This window comes from Pseudogymnoascus verrucosus (genome assembly GCF_001662655.1).
Source record: "Pseudogymnoascus verrucosus strain UAMH 10579 unplaced genomic scaffold scaffold_14, whole genome shotgun sequence".
Lineage (NCBI taxonomy): Eukaryota > Fungi > Ascomycota > Leotiomycetes > Thelebolales > Thelebolaceae > Pseudogymnoascus > Pseudogymnoascus verrucosus.
The window spans coordinates 488,697-509,812 of record NW_017263665.1 but is presented as its reverse complement, the minus strand read 5'-3'; the positions used below and the strand labels follow the sequence as shown (position 1 = coordinate 509,812).

Here is a 21,116-nt window from a genome sequence, read left to right as displayed (position 1 = left end):
TATGGGCGGAGTGTAATGTTTTCTTTGTTGTTCTGCTCACTTTAAAAGCTTGCTCACCTTGGAAGCTTGTTCATCTGGTATAGATAGCGAACATCACACCTTGCCGTAGTACACCTATTGTAGCGTTGAGAGCGACTGTGAATAACTGAAGTGAGAATCAAATATGAGAAGGGGCGAGATGCAAACATTCACGTGATTATGATATTTATACACGGTGGCTGCGCCTCCCCGACATTTCGTTTAAGATCGCTGTGTCGGGACTGGCATGACGCCACCAACGCTACTTCCTTCGTTCGGTGTGCATCAGTGCATCTGGTGGATAAACTTCCCTGGAGATCTGTCTGCCTTGTCCACTTGTCTCCATCACACCGCGGATAGCAAGAATACCAAGATCCCCAAGACTTCGCGGTAAGGATCCCCGAGATCATCAAGATTACCTCCTAAGAACACCCAATACACCCCCCCCTACCATGCAACTCAAGGAGCCCCAAGACCCATAGAGTGGACCTATTATCAACCTACAGGCCAAGACAAAGCTTGAGTACGTTGAATGCTCAAAACAAGCCCCAAGGCGCCCTTAACCCCGAACTTTCTCATCATATCGTATTGAAACGTGGTTGCCGCTTGTGCTCCATCGCAGATTGCCCATAAGCGCCGGCACGAGGCTGTAGGCTGACTTGTTCCGACCCCCCTCCATTTATCAATTACTTTATTTGTGAGGCTGAGCTGAGCTGGAGCAGCCACGGTCGGCCTATCACTTCCGCTGCCAACACATCCAACAGCGAAAGTATTTATCTGCTGGTCCCTGCCTCGTTGTCGCCCGTACAAGTCATCCCAAAGACAAGAAGGTCGTGCTTGTTCTCGCCCTTGGCGTACCTAAAGCGACCACTCTCCAACATGGCAATTCTCAAACGCAACTCCCAGACCGTAGCAAACGGCCAAGCAGCTGCCACCAATGTACAGAATGGCCAGGCCAACGGCGTGCGCCCAGGCTCTGTTGCCCAGGCGCCTCCAACATATACCCCCACTAATGGCAACCCTACCAACCTCACCGAGGCGGAGATGATGAACGCGGCCGCCGAGAATGGGAATGCTGCTGCCGGTGCCCAACCTGACATTGCATGGGCCTTCTCAAATCTGATGATCAAGGAAAGCGATAATGGCTTCCCTACTCCGGAAGAGACTCTGGGGCACCTCAAGCTTCTCGAGGCATTCTATGCGCTTAAAGACGAGATCGCATATACCGACGGGGCCTTTGGCCTTTACGATGGTCGGGCTCCGGGTACAGACGAATCCGTTGCTGGAGACCAACCGGCTACGATCAAGAGACTCGAGGCCTTGGCTCAGATTAGGGAAAAGAGATGGGCTCTATACGTGGCACGAGCCGCCGATCGGTTCGAGTCGTGGTGGACCCAAGTTCTCACTCCTATGGATAAAGCATTCTGCAACAGTCTAGGCCCATCACTGGGGGTTTCCAGGCTACGCGTGTCCGATCTTACCGCTGCATTGTGGGTTAAGTTTGTTGACGAGCCTGCATTTAATAAGCATCCCAGCGACCCTAGAAAAGACTGGAAGCGTATCAAATGGATATGGACTCGCGATATGCTTCCTCCTCTAGGTAATATCCACTTCCTGGTTCCACTGAGCAACTGTCGCTGACTATGTACAGATGTCCTCATGGTTTGGCATTCTTTCATGCTCAACCCGCGCAACTATCTGGAAGACTGCATGCGGTTCGGACTCAGAGACACGTGGTACGCCGGAATGCCATGGAAAGCCGTCAATGACTCTATCAATGACAGTTTTTACTACGAAGTCACTGATGCTGCAAAAGCCAAATGGATCTCTTCGACAAGTCGGCCGTGGAGCAATTTAGACGAGTCCTCCGTGAAGTCCTTGAAGTGTCCGCGTTGCTCGACTTTGCAATCCATCCCATGGACGACGGCCTCCATGGAGGAATCAGCCCGCCACAATTGGGACATGAAGTATGTGGGCCATGGCTATGCAGAGGGAGATCTTCTAGCAACTTGCCCCGTATGTAACTTGAACATCACCCACGATATTCTCAGAGTCACCAAATTTAAACGGGATGCCGAGGATCTATTGCGATCCGATTACCCAATGGGCGGCACTATTGTTCCGGGGAAAGGCGGGACGCCACTCAATGTGCGCCTTCATGAGGCAACCTATGGCCCACAGTCATTTCCAAATCGACTCATTAAAGAACATTTGAGAACACAGGTTCTTGACCTCAATAAAGAGGACTATGGCAGCAAATTCTGCAGGACTGGCAACTTAATCTACGTTCGCACCCTGATTGAGCAGTCTATAGGGGATAAGACTATCATTGCAAAGATCAATGGGTATAAAACTAGTGGGAAAATGTACCCTGACGAACGTCTGGCCGTGAGACACATGATGTCAAGATATTGGACTAATCACTCACTCTTCTCTATGGAGCTCACCTCAGCTGTAATTCGCCAGGGCTCCTTCGTGGACAAGATGCACAAGATCGACTGGCTGCATAGCCCAACCGCTCTCTCTACGATGGAGCGTCTCCTGATCAAATACGAACGCTTCTTCCGCATTATGGCATCCAACCCCAAACAAACGGCCGTTCCAACCTTGGATGTCGACCTTGCCTGGCACACGCACCAGCTTAGCCCCAGAGAATACTACAATTTTTCCATCCGAATGACAATCGATCGCTTCATCGACCACGATGATAAGATTGACGAGGAAAAGCTCAGCGAAGGCTTCGAATGGACGTCCAAGGAGTATGAGAGGACCTATGGCACAGTCTATTCCGAATGCACTTGCTGGTACTGTGAAGCTATTCGCGCCAAGCATGTGAGCTCAGCCAGCAGCATCTTCAAGAAGACCTCGAAGCATGACAAGATCTCGGATGAGTTCTACAATAGCGGCGCAGCGCAGTTCTGCCCGCCCAGCAACAGCGCGCACATCAGCGCGCACAATGCCGTGCCCGTGGTGAATGGCGATCCGATGAACAAGAGAGTGGCAGAAAGGCTTGCTGCAGCGCGGAAGAAGCAGCTGGACGAGGCCTATGCAAAGGCATGCAAGCGCGCCATCAAACGAGGCAGACCTGTGCCACCTAAGGAGCAGTTTGTTGCTAACCACTACGGGATGGCTTATGCCTCGCCATACCCTTACGGGATGATGTACATGACGGTATGTATTCCTGGATTTTTAGACTCTGATTCCCAGGATTTTGCTAACTCGGATTTACAGCCCTTCATGTACCCGTATGGCCTATACTATATGCCAATGGGGGTGGGTGTCTACGGCGCATGTGCGTCTGGTACGTGCAGCGGCGGAGGGTGCGGTGGTGGAGGAAGTTGTGGTGGAGGATGCGGTTCTGGCGGTGCATGTGGCAGTGGTGGTGGTGGTGATGGAGGAGGAGGAGGAGGAGATGGGGGGGGTGGAGGTGGAGGGTGTGGTGGTGGCTGCGGTGGCTGTGGTGGTGGTTGAAGTGGATGGTTTGGTTGGGAGTTTGGCATCGGTCTTTTTAGCTAGCGTTTTGCTTTTTGTTCATTGATTTCAAAGCGAGCGGACTTTATTCTAGTACTCATGCCGCCCAAGTCGCGGGGGAAGGGTCGTGCATTGCAGTCACTTGGGGGGTTATGACCACCTTGGAAGCCTGCGTGCCCCATTTCCGCTTTGGGTGTTTACGACTTACAGCAACTATAAATCAAATACAGGCTTGATAATTATTTAAACTGTAATCATTACACTAGAGCCTTTCAACATACACACTTCGTGACGTTTCCTCCTCATTCATAATTCATCATTTATTTTCGTATAGTGCTGTCTGTGCATTATCATATTTTGGAGAGGCGGCACAACCCCCGATCGTACCTCGGCCCCAGCTCATTCCCCAGATATTCCCCGCAACGACAGCGCTAATGCCGACACTGTCCCGAGAAAGCGCTCCACTTCACCCCACCGCCGACCACCGCCAGCCATCCGAATCCTCAAAACTCCAGCTGTTAAACACCATGTATCCCTTGGCAAGTAGGGAGGTCGGCTGCTCTCGACATTCTTCCAGGGACATACAATAGTGGCAATGCCCCCTGGCCTCCGATCTCTTTCAACCTTCACCAACACAGCTACGAAACTCGATCATTTCTCGGGATTGGCTTTTCGGCGCACAGAACCTACACGGAGACAGCTGGCACATTTGGCATTCACACCATTACAGAATCGAGAGCTGAGAAGCCGAGAAATAGAACTCAAGACAGGGAAGCGGACAATCACAACCATGCCTCCTCCACAACCACGAACTCACAAGGCGAAGCCGCCAAGTCCGGAGCCTCGCCCGAGCTCCAGGTACGCCGACCTCTCTCTCCCTATCGCTTAGTCGTAATCCTAGCTAACAATTGACGCAACAGCATCCTCCTTATCTCGCCCGAAAACAAGATCCTCCTCCTCCACCGCGTCAAGACATCTTCCTCTTTCGCCTCCGCCCACGTCTTCCCCGGTGGAAACCTCTCCTCCCAAGACGGTCCCATCCCAGCCCCGAGCTCTCCCGAGCGCCACGTCGACAGCCCCGTCTACCGCCTCGGCGCCATCCGCGAGTGCTTCGAGGAATCTGGGATCCTCCTGGCGCGACACCGCGATGGCGGGGGCATGCTCGAGGTTCCCGACGCGGAACGAGAGCGCGCGCGACGGGCTATTCACAGCGGGGAAGAGAAGTTCAGCGAGTGGGTGAAGAAGATGGGTGGGGTTGTGGACGCGGATGCGCTGCTGCCGTTTACGCGGTGGATAACGCCAACGTCGGTTCCGCGGCGCTTTACGACACAGATGTATGTGTATTTCTGGCCTCTGTCGGGGGCGGGGCAGGATGCCAAAATCCCGATTGGGGGTGACGCGATGATTCCTACGCCGACGAGCGATGGGGGGCTAGAACACACGGCTGCTGTGTTCCAGAGCTGTGCGACGTGGTTGGAGCAGGCGCGGCGGAACGAGATTATTATGTTCCCGCCACAGTTCTATCTCATGTGGCTGCTGGGCAAGTTTTTCGAGGAGGGCAAGGGAGGGGCGATGGAGCTACGAGTACAGAGAGAGAAGGTCAAGGAGTTCCTGAAGGGGAGTGGTGCGAACGGGGTGCCGTGGGCTGATAAGGTTATGAGCCCCGTGCCATTGGGCATGTTTGAGGGTAGGGCAGTGCTGAACCTCGACCACCCTGGGCCAGAGCTGAAAGGGAGTGGGCGAAGAGGAGAGAGCGGGCATGTTGTGCAGGTAAGATTCTCCAAAGAGGGGCCGCGCGATGTAGAGGTCAGGGATGCGGTGGAAATGAAGAGATTGATGGGGGAGGCGAAAGGGAAGTTGTAGATTATGGTGAGTCAGACGGTGTATATAGCCTAGGGTTGTACCAGGAGATATGAACATATGATAAACATTTTTTTAGTAATTTCAAATTTCATATTTCGGAGAATATTCGCCGGATTTATTCGATGGGTGTCTTATGTTCCCCCTGTACTTTCGGCTTCTTTCGTACGGGACGTGCATGATGGTATTTATAATATTATCTTTTATTTATGTGTATTATTAATGTTTCAAGGTGCACTTTTCTAATTCTTCGACAACATTATTTTAGACCCTTAAAATTTTAATGTTTAGTTTACTTAAGCTTTAAAACAATATAGCATGACAAGCGTACGTAAAATGGCCCTATATTAACAACTAATGTAGCTTTGAAGTTCCTACATAAATAGACTACATGGTTTCGCAGCTCCTGCTCTTTACTACTCTAAATGAACAACACTTTTCGGAACTAAATTTCCGGCCTTCGACGCCGAATATCAGAAATTCTCATTCTCATATTCCATATCGTTGGTTACCATGTCCACCTCAGCCCACGCAAAGAAATATTGGTATTTCGGGGGGTGGAGAAAGTGATCCAGTACTTATAGCACGAAGCTCCACAGAGCTCTACCGATATGAAGACCACAATTTTAAATTCTGGTTCCCAAACGGTCCCATAATACCAGAAGACAAGGTTATTTCAGCGATTGGGAGTCACCCGATTCTAGCCGCCTACAATAAGCACCTTCGCCCAAAGGTGCGTGAGGCACTGGCTTCAGCTCCATGGCAGACAATCGGTATAGTTCGGCTCGGCTTTGCAGATAATGAAGATAATCCACCTGTTGTCTTAGTGACTATTAAAGAAGAGAATGCCGAAGAAAACATCGTTCAAGCGGCGGTTGATCGGATCCGGAACATAATGGTTGAGTAAGTTTGATACTTCCTTAGATTATCACTTTTCTAAAGTCTATATTCTAGAAACGGCTTCTTGGATGTCCAAGCCGAAGCAAAGACGGGCATGCTATTTCCCCAACTCACTTACGACGTGGACAGAGTTATCCCACTTGAGTTTAAGCAGACACCAAAGGTAGGATGCAGCATTGGCAACGCATGTATTGGAGCCGGAACTTTATGTCTTTACTTGAAGATCCAAGGCGAGATGTAGGGCCTGACCTGCAAGGACGTTCTTCTTCCCATGGATTTAACTACGCCAGGTAGGTATACATACGTATATTTTCTAAGAATGCCCAAACTAAAAACATTGACAGACGCACCAGTCTCCAATCACTCGACAATTGCCGTTGACGGAGCTATGGTTCTTCAACGGGCAAGAGCGGATGTTGAAAAAGAAGACGAATATCTTACAGAACGAATATCATGTCGTCAAAGTTGGCTGGACGACTTCATTGTCGAAGAAAGGAATGCTAAAATGGGATCGATTCCTGCTATTCGACAAGCTAGGAGGAACCGCGTCCAAGCGAATCGCGAGTGGCTAGATGAACTAAAAGATAAAAAGGCGCATTTGGACAGCTTTAAACCTTTCATGCCGTTTGGAAGTGTGCACACTGTACCGGGAAGCCTAAATAATCCTGCTCACGGCTGTGTTCGGGTCTGGATACTCTTCAAACTATTTGAAGATAGGTTCTGAGACCCGCCACGCAATGTAGTAAGTGACGACAGCCCAGAACTTACCACAATTGCCAGTTAGAGGCTTATTCCCCCGCACAGTTCCCGTGGATGGACGTCGAATTCCGGGACGACCGACGTCTCATAGGCTCCCACAAAAGGCGTCTTTCTTATATATGCACCATGGATGCAGCCTCCGAGGTTCTCCCTGTAACGACAAAGGAAGGGATCGTTCAATTTACCGGCTCAATCGACCACGAAAAGAACCGCACTCTGGGCGTTATCAAGCACAGGAGATCGACAGGATGGACCTGTGGGACTCTCAATGAGCTTCGTTCCGACTGTCGCCATGTGCTCCCAGGACAACTAGACTTGATAAGGACGGAATGGTGTGTGTTTAAGCTGCCACGTGTAGAATATTTCTCATCCAAGGGTGACTCTGGGGCAGCTGTGATAGATTTTGGCGGGAAGATTGTTGGGATGGTGCATAGGAGTAGTGCGAAGAGCGAGCTTTATAGAGCTGAGATGACGTATGTCACGCCTATGGATTGGATTATTGAAGATATAAAGGCGACGATGGGGACGGACGATGTTATTTTGGAAGAGTATATTTGGGATGGAGAGGGGGAGACTGGTAATTGAGTAAACAATAATGCGGTTGGGATTTTAGAAATCCATAATGATAACACGTACTGTCGTCTCAAAGTATACCATTGGGGTTTATAAATCAATAGGCATGATAGAGATGATATTATTCAACTTCTTGTATCGGGTTACCTAACAAGTTCGGGCCCCGACGATCTATACGTATAAGTCAGGTATTCTAATTAAAGAATCTCCAGACAGAGATTCCCCCACATCCCGTCACCGAGTAACCTTCATATCTCCCTTCCCGTATTCCCCCGCGAGACAAACCCACCCGCCCCCTGATATCACTTCAACCATGGCAATACCCACCCTCATGTAGGCCTCTTAAACTTAATCCACTCATGCGTCCTCTCCTCCACCCCCGCATCCGGCCCCAGATGCCCCTCCTTCCAGCATCTCGCACAATACAGCGCCTCCTCCGCATCCCCAAAATTGTCCTCGCAGCCGCGACATAGCACAGTAGCGTTGTCATAGCATATCACGCATGCAGTAGCGGGTTCCGGTGCAGGTTTTGAGGAGCCCCCGCGGGGAGAGGAGACAGGGGCGGTGGATGGGGCGGAGGGCATGCCTAGGGCGTCTGTGGTGGTGGGGGTTTGGAGTGCGGCCATGCGGGCTGTGATGGAATTGGTGAAGGCGAGGGTTTCGGGGTCGGGAGGATCCGGGGGAGAGAGGAGGGTGGAGGGGGTTGAGGGGAGGGTGAGCGGGTCGGTGGTGGGTGTTGGGTCTGGGGGTGGTGGGTTTGTGGACTGGGGGGGTGGTGGTGATGATTGTGGTTGTGATTGTGGTTGGTTGGCTGCTTCGTCTCTTTTTTCGAGGTGTGCTTCATCGAGGAGGCGTGCAAGGATCTCCTCTGCTTCCTGTGCTTCTGCTTCTAGGTCCCTGTCCTCGTCTTCGTCTTCGTCATCAGATTTCTCTGGGTCTGACTCGCCATCTGGTGAGCCCCCTGCATCTGAGTCTCGGGACGACCCCGCATTCTTCGGGATTTTGTGTTTGCCTTCCGACTTGAGCAGTTTATCTGAGTCCGATAGGCTGTCCGCAGCTTCTTCGCGCAGCCGTCTAATCACATCTTCCGGAAATGGCACCTTCGAAGCCTCCCGTGGCGGCCGCCCATGAGACTTGCTCATGGGAACATCATGTGATCCTTCCCGTGCAAAATCCAGAGCATCGCGCGCCAGCTTGATATCAGCTCTGTCATCGATTTCCACAATCGGCGAGTCGAGACTGGAGATGGCCGATGCCGTCTGTGCGCTAGCGTCGGACAGAACGCCGAAGGTTAAGTGTTGGTCTGATGGGGGAAGGTGCGACCCAGAAGCGGTGTTCCTGCCGCCAGTGCCACCACCATTGCGGAGCGCGCGGAGACGGTCGGAAAGGAGTGTATCCGGGGTCTGCAGGGTACCGGGGATGGAGAGGTTGGGTCTACGGAATAATTAGAACGAGCCGGGGGAGATTAGGGGGTGTGTGGGGGGGAGGGGGGAGTAAGGAAATGTGATAAAACTGTACCGCGATGAGTGATCGAGTGAGACGGTTGTTGGACGGAGGGCGTTGAGTCTGGCCAAGAGGTCGGAATCAAGGGAGGAGCCGGAAGGGGGCTCGGCAGGGTTATCGGCCATCTGCAGCGCAGGATTTAAATTGTCACTTCTTTTATTCCGTGTGTACAGTATATGCACATCGCCGAGACGAAGACTCAAGATGGCGGGCGGGTTGTTTCAATGTAGTCACGTGCCAAGACACGGGAACTGGATTAGGAATAGCGCACCGCCACGCAGCGCCATCGGTGAGGTTCCGAGCATTGGCATCGACCCTCAAGCAATTTCTACCGCAAGTAAGCTACATGCCGCAAAAGCCTCCCGCGTCTTGGAAGAAAGAAAGGAGGAAAATGAGAAAAAAGGTACGAGAAAAGGCCAAGAAACGGCAAGTCTTAGCATGCACCACATATATCGCACATATTTCCAATCCAGTCCAATCCAGTCCAATCCAGTCCAGATTGCAGCATCGACTGAGGCCCAGGTCACACTACCAAGTGCCTAATAAGACGTTTTGGGGATTAGAGTCTTGGACTATGCGCTGCTAAACACCTGCTAAACACCTGCTAACCAACTGCTAGACACCCCTAAACACTCCTAAACACTGCTAAATATACTGCTAGACAGCACTAAATCTCACGTGGACAGCGCCAATGTGGAGTGTGTCAGCATATTTTCTGTCAAGATCGGCGAAAGGATTCCCGCTATTGTCGCTATTTGTCGCCATTTCCTCCATCTCTTCTATTTCCCCCACTCTATCTCCTCGGAGGCATGTTCTAGACACCGACGCGGCTAGCATGCACGCGACTACCGCCGCCACCGATGCACCACTGCTGCATGAAGATGATGCTACTGGGCGTACTGTCTACTTAGTAGGCCCGATTCAATTGCCTCCCTTCCTCCCACCACACCTATTCCGCTCTTACGCCCATGTCGATCTCACCTTTCCCTTGACTGAAGGTGGGGGATGCCTGCCAAAACCAGAAAAGCCAGCAAAACATGCCAGGGATCCCCTCACTTCGACCAAACACTGACAAACCCAACGGCGGCGTCCCCGTCAATCTCTCTCCCGACCTCGGCCAATCCAAGTCGAACATCACCAACCTCATCCAATCCTGACGCCGTATCTCAGCTTCCTCACAGCTTCCCCTGCACCGTGACGCACCATCGCGCACCGTCGCGCACGGTAAACGCACTATATCGAAGCCGCCACGCTGTCATAGCGCTGAATTGCCGTTGGAGATGATGTGGATCCGCTTTGCGCCACGTCTTGGCTATATAGGTTTCTCGTTTTCTCGTCAGATGCGCACTCCCGATATTGCGAATACTGGACGTCTTGCGGTGGAGATACGTGGGATTATTCTGGGTCTTCACCGGGTCTTACACACTGGTACTACGTGACATGTCATGACACCGCAGAAATCAACAGCAACCACCACTTTCGACCACTTGCATCCACCAACCGCCACCAAACTTCCAACACCCTGCCGCCATCAGCCTCTTGGCAATCGGGCGAGTCCGGGTCCTTCTCACGCCGCTTGCTAATATCTCGTCTCGCCGGTGATCACGATCTCCCTAATCAGTCGATTTTAGGGATCGTCTCCACGTTCGGCACTTGCGGGGGACAGTTTGTGGGGTACTCGACCATAGTACCCCGCAGAACTATGCGTTTTTGTTGGAGAAAGCTCCCTCCACACCCCGATGTTTCCCCGTATTCCCCATATTCCCCATGTCTCATGCTCGGAACTTGACCGACAGCAACATCGAGCCATCATGAGATCAGCGTTATAAAGGTAGGTCTCCCAGCCTTTCTACTGTCTTCTCAGTGCTACTGGGGTTTCCTTCTCTCTATCGTACTCTTTCCTCCACATCATCATTCACAATGGCAGGCGGAAAACAGCCATTCAACATCTTCAAGTTGAACCGGGGAGACGACCCGAAGGAAGTCCTGAACTGGAGATTATGGCTCGCCGTCTTCTCCTTCGGTTTGATGGGAGCCGCCCGAGGTGTCGATGAAGGTCTCATCAGTGGCACTCTCAGCTCGAAGCATTTCAGGCACAAGATAGGGATTAGTTACCCCGATCAGATCACCGAGGAGGAGTACGCCAACATCAAGGCGAACGTCTCGGCCATGGTGCAGATTGGCAGTGTCGCCGGTGCTGGACTGTAAGTCTCTTCTTTCCCAACATCAATAATACGAAATCTAATCGATGCAAATAGCGCTTTCGTTCTCTGTGATCGCATCGGTCGCCTCTGGGCAACGCGTCAACTCTGCCTCATCTGGATCATCGGTATCGTCATCTTCTTGACCAACAACGGCAGCCTGGGCCAGGTCTACGCTGGCCGCTTCATTGCTGGCTTGGGTATCGGCCAGACCACCGTCGTCGCCCCCGTATACCTCTCCGAGATCTCCCCCAAGTCTGTCCGCGGTTTCTGCACGACAACCTTCTCTGGATCCGTCTACCTCGGTATCATGTTGGCATACTTTGCCAGCTGGGGATCCTCCATCCACATTTCCGACAAGACGGACACGCGCTGGGTTGTCCCAACCACCCTCCACATCATGTTCGCCGGTATCATCTTCATCCTCTCCTTCTTCAACTACGAGTCTCCTCGCTATCTCGTCAGGAGAGGCAAGGACGAGCAAGCCATTGTCAACCTGGCTCGCGTCCGCAATCTCCCCGTCGACCACCCAGTCGTCGTTTCTGAGATCGCTGAGATTCAGGCTCAGCTAAACGAAGAAAAGGAAGCTACCCTAGGCCTAGGATGGAAGGGCCTCATCAAGGAGATGTTCTTGATGCCCAGCAACCTCTATCGAATCCACATCGGCCTCCTTTCACAGCTCCTCTCTCAGTGGTCAGGTGCTCAGTCAATCACAATCTATGCACCTGATTTTTTCGCTTTATTAGGAACGACAGGCCAGAACGAGAAGCTATTCGCAACTGCGATCTTCGGTGTCGTCAAATTGGTGGCGGCGCTGATGTGCGCGTTTTTCCTCGTTGATGTTATTGGCCGCAAGCGCTCGCTTGCCATTGGAATCTTTCTCCAGGCCATGTCAATGATGTACGTGGCTATCTTCCTTACTGTCGCGGGGGAAAAGGATTCCACAGATTACTCCAACTCGGAGAAGCATGCCAGTGTCGGCGCTATTGTGATGATTTACGTTTCTGGCTTTGGCTGGGCGATGGGATGGAACACCATGCAATACCTTCTCAACGCGGAGATGTACCCTCTACGCATCCGTGCCATCAGCTCCAGTCTGGTCATGTGCTTCCACTTCGTCAACCAGTACGGGAACAGCCGTGCCGTCCCCAACATGCTGTTGAAGCCCAGTTTGGGCGGCATGGGACCGGCAGGAACCTTCTGGTTCTTCACTGTCATCACGGCCATTGGTGGATTGTGGGCGTGGTTCTTCATTCCGGAGACGGCAGGACGCAGTCTCGAGAGCATGGATCGTCTCTTCACCCTCAAGTGGTACCAGATTGGTACCAAGGGGCAACAGGAGGCCGAGATGCAACAGACGGTCGAGACCGAGAAGATGCAGCAAGAGGAGGCGAGTCGGGGAACTGCGGTGCATACAGAGAGGGCGCAGGGTGTTTGAGTGGCTGGGGAGTAGTATCACAGTCACGTATAGTACCTCAAATTAATGATATTATGAGGACAAGAAACAGCTTGTTTGAGTTTTGCCGTGTGAATCCCAGCATCTAGAAGAGATGCAACTGTGCCTGATGGTATCTCTCGCCCCAATGGCGCATCGGATATTGCCATTTCCCCAGAAGTAATTGCGTTACTTCGGCCGTGCCAGGGGTAATTAGATATCCCTGCCATGCCTTGCTCTAAGCTTATTATTGCCATGGCCACTCACACGATGTTGATATGGGGGCCTCGTCATCAAGTTATTTCCTTCCCCCCACACAAATTGCTGCTGTCACAGCTTGGCAGTTGAGAATGTCAGGTTGTTCGGCCCTGTCATGAGTTGTAATGGGCCGAAAAGGGAGGAGTATTTCCTTCACTTCGCACACATTGCCGTTACCACCGCTCAGCGTCGCAATAGATGGTGGTTGAAAATGATATGTTGTTTGGCCCTGTCGTGGGTTGAAAAGGGGCGAAAATGTGATTATCTTGCATAATTAATTATGGACATCATTTAGGCATACAGCCTTCGACAGACGGGCGATATGGATTTCACGGAGGTTGTTCGCCATAAAAACTATCCCCTGAAGATACATTTTGACTTTGAGTTGCAAGTCGTCCTTTCCTTACCAGGGTCTAAATTCCAGCTGTTTCCCAAGCAACGAGAGTTGGTGATCAGCATGTAATTTACGTGCCCGTTCAACATTTACAATGGCATACTGGACCACCATGCAACTATTGCCCGCGGGTAATCTACGGCTCCTCACCCCAAGACCCGCCATCGTTTCTCATAAGGCCATCGCAATATACTTTCCCGATTCTGACATTTCCCAGGATGTTAAGAGTAACTCCATATCTATATAGATGAAACGTGGGGCGAGGTTTGTATTTGATTCGCACCGTTTCTCATTGGTGTATTTAGACTTTGCGTCAATGCACCTGCCGCCAGGACTGGAGAACCCCGAAGGTCTGCATCGATCGTCAATATCACTCACCGAAGGGGGTTATTACAAGCTCTACTGTGAAGTGATGTGTCTCAGTTCGCGGAGAATTTCAGCTGAGGGGCGGCCACTACGACAGGTGATCATCCTCCGAGTGGCTCCTGCACGCCCACATGGCATCCATTTTCACCGAGGACTTATCCTCACCGTCTACTGAGGGGTTCACAGGCACATGAATGCCGTCAACTTATGGCTTCATTAAAACCATGAAGAATTAAGAAGCCATTATCATTCCCATTGGACAGCGATCCAAATCGACATGTTCTCGGCGGCAACAGCCCAGATTTCTCCGTCACATGGTAGAGTTCTGCGACCTTAAATTTAGCATAAACAGAACTATATAGATAGCATCCCCAGCGCCCTCGATGAGCGTCGTCAGCTCAATCGGCCGCTAACCACTAATCGACGATCTGGCCCAATGCCGCAACCTATACCGGGTTCAGAAGCAGGGGTTCCCCCGCAGAAGGATCGCGGCGACGTGCCCGTTTCCTGTCATACTGCAGCCCGAATGAAGCAAACTCGACCGGCGGTAATGTAAATAACCTTGATGAGGAGGCTCTTGGCAGGAGACGGAACTCTTCGTTCCTCATTAGCATCTCCGTCGTAGCGACAGTGGACGTACGTATGGACCGTTTCACTTGGCATGCATCTCGTCGAGCACGTTATTCCCGCCGTTGCGCTGTTGCGCCGTGGCCAAGGGGAATAAGCTTTGTGGGATATAAAGGTAAGCCTCTGGAAAGGAAGTCTTGATTTTCTCACCAGTATCTCCTCTTTCACATCTCCAAATAGTATATTCCCATAACAATGCATTTCTCAACCCTTCTCACGTCGGTTGCTCTAGCTGCCAGCTTCGTCGCTGCTCACCCAGGCCATGACATCAGTCAGGAGATCAGGGAGCGTGAGATTGCCCTGCGTTCCCTCCCACCGAACCTTGCCCATTGCGCTGAGAAGATGAGGAAGAGAGGCATCACGGCTGATGCTGGAAAGAGACGCGCTTTGCTTGCCAAGTATGCCCGTGAGGAAAGGGGCCTCGACGTCGGTAAGCAACATGGAATAAATCCAAAAATCACTCTGGCGTCCTAACTCTCTTTTCAGATGCGCCGCACATCCAGGGTCGCGACTACACAACCGTGTTGAACACTGACCACAAGTCCACCAAGGGCTATACCCCTCAGACCTCGGAGTCAACCATCTTTGCCAACACCGGCAGTTGCATTCTCAGCCCTGAAGTTACCGAAGGGCCATACTGTACGTTGCGGACACAATGGCCCCCATCGTTTCCATACTAATAACTCTCTTAGATGTTGCTGGCGAGTTCGTCCGGTCTGATATCCGTGATGGCGAGGCGGGCATTGAATTCATTCTCGACACGCAAGTCCTCGACGTTTCCACCTGTGAGCCGGTGACCAATGCCCTTGTGGAGATATGGCGTATGTCCATCCCCTTTTATACTCATAATACCACCTCTCCCTTTCATAGAGACACTCCTTCGTCCCCTTCATTTTTACGGGGGGCCCCTTACTGACAACACCAGACGCCAACTCCACCGGCGTCTACAGCGGCGTCAATGTCGGAGGCAACGGTGTCGGCACCGCTGATAGCAACAACATCTTCCGCCCCACCAACCGCGGCCTCCAGCACACCGATGCGAAAGGCGTCGCGCAGTTCACCACCAACTTTCCCGGATGGTACACCGGTCGCACTCCTCACATTCACGTTCTGGTGCACAGCAACGCTCAGGTGACATCCAACGGACACTACACTGGCGGAACCTCCAACCACGTCGGCCAGCTCTTCTTCGACCAGAAGCTCATCGCGGAGTCCGCCACTGTGGCGCCGTATAGCGCTAACAAGCAGTCGCTGACTACTAACGCGGCCGATGGCATCTTCAAGCAGGAGGCGGCGCAGGGAGACCCAGTTGTCTTCTACAGCTACCTCGGTACTAGTATCTCGCAGGGTGTTTTCGGATGGGTTGCCTTTGGTGTTGATACGACCAAGGTGACCACGCCGAGACCGGCGGCAAGCTTGGCTGCTACGGTGGTGGTTACCAACGCCGGACAGCAGGCTACTGGTGTTCTGTAGATGCTTAGTGCGTGATAGTCGAGTTGCTGCTGCTTGATTCGATTCTCTTTTGCTCTCTGGTTGGATGGATTGTTGGATGTGTCAGTCGTTACGGTATTGTATATATGTGAGCAGACGTGCTCAAATGCGGGATCGTGTTGTCATCAGGTCAATAAAAATGCATTTTCTCGCCATGACTTTCATAATTGTGACAATTATTGTATTTTTCGGTTTTATTTTTCTACTTAATGGCTTTGATATACTCATAGGGAATAAAAGTCTTTGGTACTCAAATTTTATTTTTAAAATGTTTTGGTAATAAATTGAATATTTACATCAAATCCTGTAATTGAATATTTGGAACAGAATATTTCATTCACCTACAATAGCCATAAAGGGCAACAGAGGAAGTGGGATATGGGCTGTTCCCCTCCTCTCAGTAACTGTTACGTGGGGTGATGGGCTTTCACACCTTTGAGCAGCACAAGGAACGTCACCGAGGTTTGATTATATAAATTCTTCTTTCATTTTGCAATATAACCCCAACCACTGAATATTGACGATGGAGCGTAAAACACAAAAAGAGAAGAAACGGACCAACACAAAGTCTGATGTCTATTACACCATTACCCCGCCCCTTTGCTGGAGTTCGGACCCAGTACTACGCAAAGCAAACCCAACATGTCCAGCCCGTATCTGTGCTTCGACGAGATGCTCTAGCGTCGCAGCTCATCAGAAGGCAAGTAATAGGTTCATCTACGGCACAGTCGGTCCCGCGGCATACGACCACGAGGGGCTGCAGTGGCAGGAAGGACATTGCGACTAGCTCCTTGAGTATGGGATAACCCGAGGGTTGAATCGAGGAGGGTTGCTTGTGCCGCGATCGGGGAGAAAAGAGGGGATGGGAAGGGAAAGATGGGGAGATAGTGTCTGGTAGGGGTATGTTGGAAGAGGGGAAGTGGGAGATATAGTATGGTGGGGTGTGTGGTGGGAGAGGAGGCGATCCTGGTGATAAGAGTATACGTTGAAGGGGTCAGGCTGCGTGTAAAAGCGAGTGATGAGGTCGTATTTCGGTGATCGGGGTGCAGGGCGAGCTGTGGCTTCCTGGGGATGATTCCTCGACAAACTGAGCATCTCGGGAATTGAGGCCTGACTCAGTGGTAGATGTGCTTGGCCATTGATGCATTGGAAGTCTCGTAGGAGCGCAAGTCTTCTTTGTTGTTGTTCTGTCATCACAGCCGTAATCGTCTCCAAAGCACATCCGAAGGATCTTCGCGATACTCTCAAAGTCTGTTGGTTAGTCTGTTGTCGTCGCTCATCCTGAAATCCACAACTGTCACGTATCAAACACAACACGCTCAGAGATGAATCCGCAAAATGATGTGAAAAGTTCTCAGTTCTTGATACTGCCCCGTCTGACTATCTCAGCAACGCCATTTGGCATCAGCCAACCATGCATCCCAGCCGCACCAGAATTTCCTTCCTTCACACCATGGCCAGCCCAACATCTATGCCGCGGTCAGCATGTGCTTCGTCATCGCGCATTCAATCGTATCGTACCGGATGTAATCCATTTATCTTTGTTGCTGTCCGCTCCAGACGCTCTTCAGGAGACCATCACGCTGTGCCAACCTGTTGAGGGAGTCGTCGCTCTCGCCCATCGAGCGGACGAAGCCGCAGAGGGCGTAGACCTGGTTCTCGCCGGTGTATCTGCCGTTCTCGTCGACCTTTCCGACGGAGATCTGGACGGATGCGTGATCCTTGGCCTTGATGATGCGGTTGGTTGCGCTGCACTTGCGGGGGACCAAACTGTGGAAAAAACGACGTTAGCATACCCTGTAACCTCGGGGAGCAACTCGACGGCGGGGAATTGGCGCATCGAGAGGGAATCGAAGAGAGGAGGGGAAGACGAACAGGTCAACGAGTTCTCCCTTATCGTTCTCCATGTTTGCGACGTTAAGGTGTTGATGTGAGGGCGGGGGGAATTGAGTTGGCTGTCGTTGGTGATGGGCGGCTTGGGCGGCTTTGCGCTTCTCGAATTTTGGTCATGCCCTAACGAAATTTTGGCGACTGTTCGTGGGTCAGGTGACATCGTGGAGAATAGCGTGGTCATGTGATTTCGCGGATTATTCGCGACCCTTGGGATTCAGGGATCCACTTGCTTGTTGTGTGGATTGAGGACTAAGATACGGCAACCACAATGCGATAAGACTTCATGACACTGCAACTATACAACTCTTCGAATATGACCTGAAACCTCACTCACTCGCATTGTTGATTCTCGAACAGCGGCATTTTGTGCGCCTAAATGTACCGTGAGGCGTTTTTACAGTGTCGTTCCTCATCCCAAGAGCATGCGCTGGGCGCAAAACCATACGGCGCAACCTCAACATGACGACAATAGACTTGGTGATTCTCTCTTCTTCACCGCCGAAACCTCACAGACATGATGCTGTGTTTGCGCACGCAATGTCTTCGTCGCCGAGCCGACTGCCATCTCCCAATACCCTCATCGGACAAAACCGTGCTTTGCGATTAGGCGCAGCCTCTCCGAGCACTGCGGCGTTATTGAGTACGAGCGCTGGCGGCTTGGTGGCAAACAATACTACGCGATCAAAGAAGAACGATTCGATTTGGGATTTCCCTGAAGATGAGATGTCTGGGACGGAATTGGCCATACCGAAACCGTCAAAAGCGAAGGCTGCACCCAAACCGAGAGCGAAGAAAGTCAACGCTGTAAAGGGTGATAATGGCGCGAGCGAAGCACCTCTCAAGAAACCTCGAAAACCAAGGGCCAAAAAGACAGATGAGGGAGACGCCGGATCTGTTGGGGAACCAGCTCCGAAACAAAAGGCGGTTCGCAAGCCAAGAGCGAAGAAAACCGACGCCGAAGGGCAAACGAAAATTCCCAAGGGAAGGATAACCAAGACTTCAACCGGCTCGATATCCAAGAATGATGGCAAGGCGGGCGACACCGTTAGTGCACATCTTGCGAAGTTTACGAATACGGAAGATTATATAGATATAGACGATATAACTCTGGATAAGGGTTTAAATTTACATGAGGCGGTTAAACGACGGGCGGACTGGACGCCGCCGAAGGCCACAGACAAAGGGTTTTCATTTGGAGGTGCGTTGGGAGAAGTTGTGGACTTGGATACGCCTCCAAAGGGGTTGACGGATCTTCTTGGCAGCTTTGGATATTCTAAGGCCGAAGAACCATCTACTTCTATCCGAGAGGTTTGTATGATCACAGCACGAAAGCGAAAACTTATTGAGTTAGTCAAGACGAATGCGACACTGGCATCGCCACAAGTCGCACCAACCACAAAGGCCGCTAAGAAGAGGCCGACGACTATCACCGAACGAGCTACTGCGGCATATGCGAGAGGCAACGATGATGATATGGAGCCGACGCCACTACTTCCATATTTGTCCCACAAGGATTCTGGCTCTGGCTCTGGCACTAAGTCAAAGGCAAGAAGCCCCGCTAAGAAGAAGGGCAAGAAAGCAGCTCCGCCACCGCCAGATCTACTTAATCCACAAGCTGCACACGAGCAAGCCAGCCTCCAAGAGTTTGTCTTTGGTACATCAAGTCAACTTGCGCAGGACGAAGATCCTGCATTTTTGAGGGACCTTCAGCAGGCGATCCAACTCTCAAACCGATCAGAGGACCCCTTTTCCGAGGACTTATCCCCTATCCATAACGCTGCAACCTCCGGTAGGTGGAAATCACCGAGGAAAAGGGTGAGTATGTGGGAAGCAGCATGGAGGATTGAAGAAGAGGGCGCCACAGAGGTGGAAATACTAGATTTAATCAACAGTTCTCAAGTTGAAAGAGAACTGCAGATTGACCGTGCTGCTTCAATCGCGACACAGACCAATGATACACCCGAAACGGCTCCTCAACCAGATCTTTCCGCACCCATTTCTCTCGCAAACAAACCATCTGCCCCAAAGGAACCGCCTTCGCAACATGTCAACCCCGTTTCCAGTAAACCCGACAATTCTACGGAGTTAGCGATGGATGAACAATGCCCTAATTTTGAATCATACTCAACAGCTGAGCTGGCCAAAGAGATCGCTTCTTACAAGTTCAAGCCCATCAAAAAGAGAGAGCAGATGATTTCTTTGCTTGAGAAGTGCTGGGAAGGGAAGCAAAGGGCAGCATTGGGGTCTCTAGGAGTCAATACTATCATAAATAAAGCAGCTGATAAAGCCACATCACCAAAGCGAACTCAGAGGCCATCACAGATGCCACCGGCATCACCAACAAAGGCTGGAGGCAGACCGCGAAAAGACACCAGTACGACGTCACCATCATCGAAAAGAATGCCAAAGCCGACAACCCGTCGGCCGCTATCGCCTCACAACAATGAGGGGTTGGCATCCGACAGCGAAACCCCCACCCAGTACCGCCAAACTCCCCAAAAGAAAGTAAAAAGGCGAAAGCCACTCCCCGAGGAGATTTCTGATTCGGATACTCCGCTCACACCATCGCCACCGCGACGGCGTCCATCTCGAGTCCATACGCCCCCCGCGCTTTCTTTGGTCGGAGACGACATCGCTGACATTGCGTTACCCCCGCTTTCACCGAATTCCGCAGAGCAAGAGCTATTCGAGCACATCACGAGAGCTGTCACAACGGCACCACGCGGGACACCTCAGACGCCAAGTTGGTACGAGAAGATGCTGATGTATGATCCGATCGTTCTAGAAGATCTGACACGGTGGCTCAACACCGAGGGCCTCGATAGTGCGGGGTATGATGGGGAGGCAAAGGGGGAGCAGGTGAAGACATGGTGTCGAGCGAGAAGCGTATGTTGCCTCTGGAAAATAAGTTCACGGAAAGGAGGCGGAGTGAAAAAGGTTGGGAGGGAGAGCTGAAACTGAAGAATGGATAACCCTGGTTGGATTAGGGACTTATGAGAATTATGACGCGGCTGTTCGAAGTTATGATGCCTGATCAAATGCTAGAATAGTGACCTCTGCGATGGGGGGCTGTGATTATGAATGGCGAACCAGCTGTGATTACTCATATTTCTGGCTTACAAATTTAGGCGGGCTGAGGTATGCACCATGGGTGTTTGTATATCCCCCAGTGAATGCTTCTCGAGTATGTTTACTCAGAGACAACTCTCTAAAATACAATTCTAATCATTCTAATTATTGCATACAATCCCATGCCCATGGATTAGTTTTATCAACAACAGTTGCTCTTGGATTAGCTTCAACAACAATAGTTGCCCTCACGTGATTCACGACACATTACACAACAGCACCAAGGAAACATTTTGGT

The 21,116-nt window shown here is 51.4% G+C and overlaps 10 protein-coding genes across 10 annotated transcripts; 8 read left to right on the top strand and 2 right to left on the bottom strand.

Annotated features, from left to right (window-relative positions):
* Positions 1 to 897: 897 nt before the first annotated feature.
* VE01_04050 (uncharacterized protein) lies at positions 898 to 4,036 on the top strand (the record flags this gene model as incomplete). Its single annotated transcript, XM_018273527.1, has 4 exons — positions 898 to 1,618; positions 1,670 to 3,189; positions 3,250 to 3,319; positions 3,900 to 4,036. The coding sequence occupies 4 exons, from the start codon at positions 898 to 900 to the stop codon at positions 4,034 to 4,036; spliced, it is 2,448 nt and encodes an 815-aa protein (XP_018131673.1).
* A 243-nt stretch (positions 4,037 to 4,279) lies between these two features.
* On the top strand, positions 4,280 to 5,419 carry VE01_04049 (uncharacterized protein; the record flags this gene model as incomplete). The annotated part of the gene is made up of 2 exons (XM_018273526.2): positions 4,280 to 4,347; positions 4,410 to 5,419. The coding sequence occupies 2 exons, from the start codon at positions 4,280 to 4,282 to the stop codon at positions 5,350 to 5,352; spliced, it is 1,011 nt and encodes a 336-aa protein (XP_018131773.1). The 3' UTR covers positions 5,353 to 5,419.
* Positions 5,420 to 5,862: 443 nt separating this feature from the next.
* VE01_04048 (uncharacterized protein) lies at positions 5,863 to 6,821 on the top strand (the record flags this gene model as incomplete). Its single annotated transcript, XM_018273525.1, has 4 exons — positions 5,863 to 5,894; positions 5,941 to 6,252; positions 6,304 to 6,412; positions 6,594 to 6,821. The coding sequence occupies 4 exons, from the start codon at positions 5,863 to 5,865 to the stop codon at positions 6,819 to 6,821; spliced, it is 681 nt and encodes a 226-aa protein (XP_018131774.1).
* On the top strand, positions 6,558 to 7,670 carry VE01_04047 (uncharacterized protein). Its single transcript, XM_018273524.2, has 2 exons — positions 6,558 to 6,991; positions 7,054 to 7,670. Exon 2 carries the CDS (start codon positions 7,063 to 7,065, stop codon positions 7,591 to 7,593), a length of 531 nt encoding a protein of 176 aa, XP_018131767.2. The 5' UTR covers positions 6,558 to 6,991; positions 7,054 to 7,062; the 3' UTR covers positions 7,594 to 7,670.
* A 185-nt stretch (positions 7,671 to 7,855) lies between these two features.
* VE01_04046 (uncharacterized protein) lies at positions 7,856 to 10,042 on the bottom strand. Its single transcript, XM_018273523.2, has 2 exons — positions 9,100 to 10,042; positions 7,856 to 9,015 (listed from the first exon to the last, which is right to left on the bottom strand). The coding sequence occupies exons 1-2, from the start codon at positions 9,207 to 9,209 to the stop codon at positions 7,911 to 7,913; spliced, it is 1,215 nt and encodes a 404-aa protein (XP_018131768.1). The 5' UTR covers positions 9,210 to 10,042; the 3' UTR covers positions 7,856 to 7,910.
* On the top strand, positions 9,266 to 10,427 carry VE01_10771 (uncharacterized protein). The gene is made up of 2 exons (XM_059464223.1): positions 9,266 to 9,487; positions 9,704 to 10,427. The coding sequence occupies exon 2, from the start codon at positions 9,776 to 9,778 to the stop codon at positions 10,154 to 10,156; it is 381 nt and encodes a 126-aa protein (XP_059320206.1). The 5' UTR covers positions 9,266 to 9,487; positions 9,704 to 9,775; the 3' UTR covers positions 10,157 to 10,427.
* Positions 10,428 to 11,004: 577 nt separating this feature from the next.
* Positions 11,005 to 12,723, top strand: VE01_04045 (uncharacterized protein; the record flags this gene model as incomplete). The annotated part of the gene is made up of 2 exons (XM_018273522.1): positions 11,005 to 11,288; positions 11,343 to 12,723. 2 exons carry the CDS (start codon positions 11,005 to 11,007, stop codon positions 12,721 to 12,723), a joined length of 1,665 nt encoding a protein of 554 aa, XP_018131765.1.
* A 1,837-nt stretch (positions 12,724 to 14,560) lies between these two features.
* On the top strand, positions 14,561 to 15,838 carry VE01_04044 (uncharacterized protein; the record flags this gene model as incomplete). Its single annotated transcript, XM_018273521.1, has 4 exons — positions 14,561 to 14,795; positions 14,852 to 15,004; positions 15,058 to 15,186; positions 15,291 to 15,838. The coding sequence occupies 4 exons, from the start codon at positions 14,561 to 14,563 to the stop codon at positions 15,836 to 15,838; spliced, it is 1,065 nt and encodes a 354-aa protein (XP_018131766.1).
* An 832-nt stretch (positions 15,839 to 16,670) lies between these two features.
* Positions 16,671 to 17,826, bottom strand: RPS21 (40S ribosomal protein S21). Its single transcript, XM_018273520.2, has 3 exons — positions 17,732 to 17,826; positions 17,378 to 17,626; positions 16,671 to 17,325 (listed from the first exon to the last, which is right to left on the bottom strand). The coding sequence occupies exons 1-2, from the start codon at positions 17,761 to 17,763 to the stop codon at positions 17,392 to 17,394; spliced, it is 267 nt and encodes an 88-aa protein (XP_018131771.1). The 5' UTR covers positions 17,764 to 17,826; the 3' UTR covers positions 16,671 to 17,325; positions 17,378 to 17,391.
* A 68-nt stretch (positions 17,827 to 17,894) lies between these two features.
* Positions 17,895 to 20,917, top strand: SLX4 (5'-flap endonuclease). Its single transcript, XM_018273519.2, has one exon. It carries the CDS (start codon positions 18,209 to 18,211, stop codon positions 20,702 to 20,704), a length of 2,496 nt encoding a protein of 831 aa, XP_018131772.2. The 5' UTR covers positions 17,895 to 18,208; the 3' UTR covers positions 20,705 to 20,917.
* Positions 20,918 to 21,116: the final 199 nt, after the last annotated feature.